The following is a 6,782-nucleotide window of genomic DNA, read 5'->3' as shown; positions in this document are numbered from 1 at the left end:
GTAATAATTTAATATATGAAAGATGTTTAGAATATTTTCTCATTTACCAAAATCTTTCCCTAATTGGGTTAATTGAAGGAAACACTGGCATAATTGCACCCTGCTTATTTTTTTCACTGGAGGTTTTAGGAAAAAGAATTATTTTAATCTGGAAAACTTTTTTTTTCTTTATATATAGTTGTTTGTGAATATTGTTCAAGAAAAAAGTTATTAACTCAGATTTCCAGAAGTATTAATTCAATTACACATTTATGGTTTCTGTTCAATATTTAGACCCCCCACAAATCAGTAATATATAGAAAAGGCCTGGAATGTAAAAGAAGAGTGTTACTTTGAGAGGAAGTAACATAAACTGCAACTTTTAGTCAGAAAGAAACTATTAAGAAGGAAAGACCAGAGGGAGGCTTTCTTTGCTTTGTCACCACAGGACCTTGTTAGGTCTAGTCTCATAATCTGGAGTGTTTATTTGTTCAGGATTCAATACACTTTGCTAGCATGGGGAGCAGGTCTCTGTTGCATTACCCATACATAGTTTGGGGTCCTAGTCCCAGGACAGGAGAAGTATGCTAGAGCCTGCATTGCAGAGGACCTGCAATTCTTGTATAAGTTCCAGAACACAAAAAGAATGCTTTGGGTTGCTCACAGACCAGAGCACAGGTCAGGAGAGTTGTAAACATAACTCTCCTTAGGTCATACCACCACAAAAGAAGTCAAAGCTTACAAACACCCAGAACTAACTCTAAAAACAGCTGCATGAAAAACTCAAAGCTTAGGACAGTGCCTCCTTCACCCTGGGAACAAAGTCAAACTTTATTTTAAAGTTAAAAGTCAAGAAATAGGTAGAAAAAATGAACAACCACCACCACCAACAACAAAAGGATCCTGACCATACAAAGTTGCCATGGTGACAGAGGAGCTCAAAACACAAACTTAGAAGAAAACAACAAAGACAAAACTGTCACATCCAACGACTCAAAAAAAAAAATGAAGCGTTCTTAGTCCATAGAAGTGTTCACAGAAAATTTTAAAAATCAAGTAAGGGAAGTAGAGGAAAAAAACAGAAAAGAAATGACAGTGATGCAAGAAAATCATGAAAAAGAGAGTCAACAACTTGATAAAAAAAAAAGCTCAAAAATACTGAAGAAAATAACATTTTAAAAAATAGAATAAGTCAAATAGCAAAAGAAGCACAGAAATCCAATGGAGACAAGAATGCCTTAAAGACAAAATTTGCCAAATGGAAAAAGATATAAAAAATTACTGAAAAAAAGAACTTTTTAAGAAGTAGAATTGACTAAATGGAAAAGGAGATATAAGAGTTCACTGAAGAAAATAATTCCTTAAAAATTAGAATTAGGCAAGTGGGAGAAAAGAATTTAAAAAATAGAAGAAAATGTTAATATCTCTATAGAAAAACAACTGACCTGGAACATTGATTGAGGAGAGATAATTTAAGAATAATTGAACTTCCTGAAAGTCATGATAAAAAATAAGCCTAGACATAATCTTTTAAGAAAGTATTGAGGAAATGTGCCCTGATATTCTAGAACCAAAAGGTAAAATAGAAATTTGAAAAATCAACTGATTGGCTCTTGAAAAATAACCCAAAATGAAAACTCCCAGGAACATTATCACCAAATTCCAAAGCAACTAGGTCAAGGAGAAAATATTGCAAGTAGCTATGAAGAAGCAAATCAAATATTGTGGAGCTACAGTTAGGATAAAACAAGATGACAGAAGATTTAGTAGCTTCTACATTAAAGGATTAGAAGTTTTGGGGTATGATATTCCATAGGCAAAGGAGTCAGGATTACAACCAAGTATCACCTGCCCTGCAAAACTGAGTATAATCCTTCAGGTGGATAAGTGGACATTTGGTGAAGTAGTGGACTTTCAAGCATTCCTAATGGAAAGATCAGAGCTGAATAGAAATTTTAACGTTCAGATACAAGACTCAAGAGAAGCATAAAATGGTAAACAGGAAAGAGAAATCATAAGGGATTCAGTAAGGTTAAATTGTTTACATTGCTGCATGGGAAGATGATACTTGCAATTCCTTCGAACTTTGTAATTATTAAGGCAGTTAAAAGTATACATAGATGGAAGGCACAGGTGTGAGTTGAATATGATGAGATGATTATCTAAAAAAGGAAGGTGAGAAAGAGAAATGCACTGGGAGAAGGGGTAAGTAAAAATAGAATAGGATCGATTATCTCACATAAAAGAGTAGCAAAAGAGTTTTTACAGTGAAGGGGAATTTGTGGAGGGGGTAGAGGGTCAAATATGAAACTTTCATTAGAACTGTCTCAAAGAGGAAGTAACATACACTTATCTTAATATGAAAGAAAGTAGGAGGTGATAAGATAAATGTGTGTATGGAGAGGAGTTAATAGAAGGGGAGATGGATTGGGGGAGGCAGTAGTCAAAAGCAAAATGGACAGAGTAAAAGGATAGAGATTCTGTGATAAACAGGGTGGGGAGGATGGAGAGAAATATGGTTAGTAATCATAACTGTGAAAAAAATGTAATACCAAGTTTCTCTAATAAAAGCTTTATTCCTCAAATATATAGAGAAGTTAGTCAAATTTATAAAAATAAGAGCCATTCCCCAATTGATAAATGATAAAAAAATGGTAAAAGTTTTCAGGTGAAGTAATCAGTTATCTATAACCATATGAAAAAATGTTATAACTCACTATTGATTAGAGAAATGAAAATTAAAACAATTATAAGGTGTTACTGCATACTTATTAGTTTGCCTAATAAGATAGAAAAAGACAATGAACAGTGGAGGAGGGGATGTGGGAAAAGTGAGACATTAATGCATTGTTGGTGGAGTTGTGAACTGATTTAGCCATTCTGCAGAGCAATTTGGAACTATGCCCAAAGGGTTATACAATCATGCATACTTTTTGACCTAGCAATACCACTACTAGGTCTGTATCCCAAAGAGATAAAAAAAAAACAAAAGAGGAAAAGTACATACATGCACAAAAGTACTACTATCGATAGTAGCTCTTTTCTGGGGAAAAAGAATTGGAAATTAAGTGATGTCCATCAACTGCAGAATGACTAAACAAGTTGTGGTATATTGTTGCTAAAAATGGAATACTATTGTGCTAAAAGAAATGATGAGCAGGATGCTCTCAGAAAATTAAAAAAAAAAAAACCTGGAAAGACTTATATGAACTAATGTAAAATGAAGTGAGTAGAATCAGGAGAACATTCTATATGGTAACAGCAATATTGTACTGATCATCTGTGAATGACTTATTCTCAGCAATACAATTATCCAAGATAGTTCTGAAGAACTTTTGATGAAAAATGCTATCCATTTCCAGAGAAAAAAAGTGAGAGTCCAAATGTAGATCAAAGCATACTTTTTTTTTTTTTTAAGATTAGTAGCGGCTTTATTGGGGACAAAGTACCAGGGGATTAGGCATTGGGGCCCTTCTTCTTGCTAAAGGTGGGCACTACATTGACAAAGCATCGGTTGTACTGCATCCTCCTCTTAGCATGCCCAGTCTTCTTCTTTTTCTCCTTCTTGGCCACCTTGGGAGTCTGCCCCCTCACTTTTCCAGCTCGGGCCAGAGAGACATGGACTTTACCTCCTAGCATCCGGCCAGCCACTTCCAGGGTGGACAGGGGCTCCACCCAGCACTGCCCCAAGATGGCTTCATCCTCCAGCAGGGAGCCTCCTAGAAGCAGGACCTGGTCCTCGGGGGCGATGCCCTCCAGGGACGCCACATGGGCTTTGATCTGGGCGACGGTCTCCCGCCCGGCCACCTCAAGGGTGTGCAGAGCCTGCGTGCGGACAAACAGCTGCATGGTGGCCACTTGTACACGCTAGTCCTGCTTCCGCGGGGGCGAAGATGGAGACCAGAAAGAGAGGCCAAAGGCGGGGGCACCTCAAAGCATACTTTTAAAAAACTTTTTTTCTATGTGTTTTCTTTCAAAACATGACTAATATGGAAATATATCTTGCATGTCTGCACATAAAACCTATATAAAATTGTTTTCCTTATCAATGAGTGGATACAGCAGGGAGAAAGAGAAAGAATTTGAACTCAATTTTTAAAAATTGAATGTTAAAATTGTTTTAACATGTGCTTGGGGAAAAATAAAATATTAAACTAAAAACATGACGGTGCTGAGCAAAAATCTGGATATCCTAAGAACATATGTAGTATTTTAATCCCTATTTTTGATTATCTGTGGATGACTCAAAGGACAAAAGAAGATTTAAATACTGAACAGTTGGCTAAGAATATGGCTTCTCTCCATTAAAATTAGTATTTCCAGTTCATGACTAAAAAAGAAAAAAATGCTGTCCTCTTGTGCCTAGCAATGGAGTGTATGTAATAAGGGTCATCAAAAACATATTTTCCCTGAATCTTATATAAGCAAGAGACCATTAAACTGATAATGAGAGGGCAGATGGGGTAGGAAACTTCTCACAAATCATTCAATCCTGTCATTATAGAGAGTTACAGTTGTAACATACAAAGAATAATAGAGGAAAAAAGGGAAACTATAAATCACAACAGGCAAAATCCAATAATAAAGACAGTGATAAAATACAATGGCTTTGTAGTAATCAGAGTCAACTAGAGATACCAATTCAAAGAGGTAAATTTGATCTCCCCAGTACTGCTGAAACTTAGTGAAATGGATGACTATGCCTTATTTGAAATGAAGGGAATAGGTAAAAAGTGAGTGGCAGAGTATGATGAAAACAATCAGTCCTTTCATTGAGAACTTTTCAAAGAAGTCCACATAGCTCAATGCATGACATCAAAGCACACCATAAAGATAAACAAGAAGAAATAAGGAATGTATTAGGGCAATCACTAACTCTCCATATTGGGATAACATTTGATACGTTCAAAGTAGTGAACACTGCTGACTCTCTTAGCTTCTTGAGGAAGCAGCCAATAGCTCCAAACTACAGCCATTTACCAAAGTGGATCTGGGACAAAATCTCCATAGTTGGGACAGAGAAGGTTAGGGAAGATATCTAACGAAAACTGCTGCCAGAAAGCACAAGCCACAGTGATCTTCAGGATGTGAGAAGGACACTGCAGTGGGCTTTTCCAAATGGCTTTTTCCCCAGACTTTTATCATTGTATCTCCTTAATCCATTTTCCCTTTTTTTGCTTCAGGCCAAGTATGGGATAAATGCAATTCTCATGTTTTATAGGTGTCAGGTAGATCTATTTAGCTTCCCATCTCTAGAATAATTACCTTAAGGTCACTGGAGGTTTTAAGACTGGAAGTTTTTGAACATAGAAGATTCAAATATAGCAGGTATATGTGGAAGGGGAGTGGGGCAAGAAGAAGTCAAGAAAAGGGATAGGGCAGGAGAAACTCCCAGACAAAAGGAAGAAGTATAGCTATGGCATAGAACCTTGATGAATAAAGACTATTTGGTTTACTAACATATAACAACAACAAAGATGATGACTAATAATAATAATAATAATAATAATAATACTTCACATGCATTTACCATCTACAACGTGCCAAGCATTGTGCTTCCAATTAACTAATTGTATTTCACTTGATCCTCACAGCAACTTTGGGAGGTAGATGCTATTATTATCCCCATTTTACAGATGAAGAAAATGAGGCAAACAGAGGTTAAATGACTTGCCCTGGATCACACATCTAGTAACTTTCTGAGGTTGAATTTGAACTCAGGCTTTCTTGACTCCTGGCCTAGTGCTCTATCCACTGAACCACATAGCTGAAAAAAAAAAAAGTATAGAAAGACTAGACCCAAAAGATGACAGGTTTGCTTGTTTACTTGTTTTTCCCCATACTATATGAACTTATATTAGAATTAGAAAAGTATATTAGAAAGAAACATGTGAGAAATCTGAAGAAACCAAAGTGTTAAACACCATGGAACAGATTTGGGCAAAGATAGGTAGAGTATAAAAAGTAATAATATTCTATGGGGGGGTATGAAGAGATAGATACTCTTCAAAGGGTATATAATAAATAAATAAATAAAATTAATAATGAATAAAATAATTATATTTTAAATAAATAAAAAATAAATAATATTTATTTTATAAATTTATTTTATAAATTATAAATTTATTTTATATATTTATTTATTTTTATATATATTTATTTTATTTAAATATATATTTATTTTATTTAAATATATTTATTATATTGATATATATATTTATTTTTATATATATTTATTTATTTTATAAATTATATATTTTATAAAAATTTATTTTATAAATTTTATTTTATAAAATAATTATATTTTAAATAAATAAATAAATAATGAATAATATTTATTTTATAAAAGAATAAATAAAAATTAATAAGTATATATAATATAAATAAATAAAAAGAATTTAAAAATTAAAAACAAAAGAAACAGGGAAGCTGGAGTGTGTGGTTGTGATTGGATCATCTCTAAGCATTTGAAGAGAAGAAAGAGAAGGGAGAGTAAATGAAGTATATATGGGAGGAAGAAGGGAGTGTGGGTCTTATTTTTTACATAGAATTGGAGTTTTTGAAACCATATAAATAAATATGAAAGGTGGAAGAGAGAGCATCAGATGAATCTTTTATCTTAAACAAAAGAGGGGAAAAGGGAGAAAGAGACAGAGACTGGTGCAGAAAAACTACAAACTCAATAAGGAAACAAAGTAAACATAAAAGAAGGGAGGAATGAGGAGAATTGATTATAGAGTAAAGAAAACACTGAGAAGAGAGAGAGAGAGAGAGAGAGAGAGAGAGAGAGAGAGAGAGAGAGA

The 6,782-nt window shown here is 34.2% G+C and overlaps 1 protein-coding gene across 1 annotated transcript; it reads right to left on the bottom strand.

The window, feature by feature from the left end:
• Window positions 1-3,380: 3,380 nt before the first annotated feature.
• LOC138150221 (ubiquitin-like FUBI-ribosomal protein eS30 fusion protein) lies at window positions 3,381-3,902 on the bottom strand. The gene has a single exon (XM_069073660.1). It carries the CDS (start codon window positions 3,826-3,828, stop codon window positions 3,436-3,438), a length of 393 nt encoding a protein of 130 aa, XP_068929761.1. The 5' UTR covers window positions 3,829-3,902; the 3' UTR covers window positions 3,381-3,435.
• Between the last annotated feature and the right edge of the window lie 2,880 nt (window positions 3,903-6,782).

The sequence above is a fragment of the Petaurus breviceps genome, unplaced genomic scaffold, assembly GCF_028583685.1.
Source record: "Petaurus breviceps papuanus isolate PSGF00001 unplaced genomic scaffold, PetGlider_PUasm1.0 140, whole genome shotgun sequence".
Taxonomy (NCBI): domain Eukaryota; kingdom Metazoa; phylum Chordata; class Mammalia; order Diprotodontia; family Petauridae; genus Petaurus; species Petaurus breviceps.
The sequence above is the reverse complement of the archived record's forward strand: the minus strand, read 5'-3'. Positions and strand labels throughout refer to the sequence as shown.

What these genes read in the sequence shown, in the direction of transcription:
- LOC138150221 (XM_069073660.1), bottom strand. Translation starts at nt 3,828, where the DNA reads ATGCAGCTGTTTGTCCGCACGCAGGCTCTGCACACCCTTGAGGTGGCC.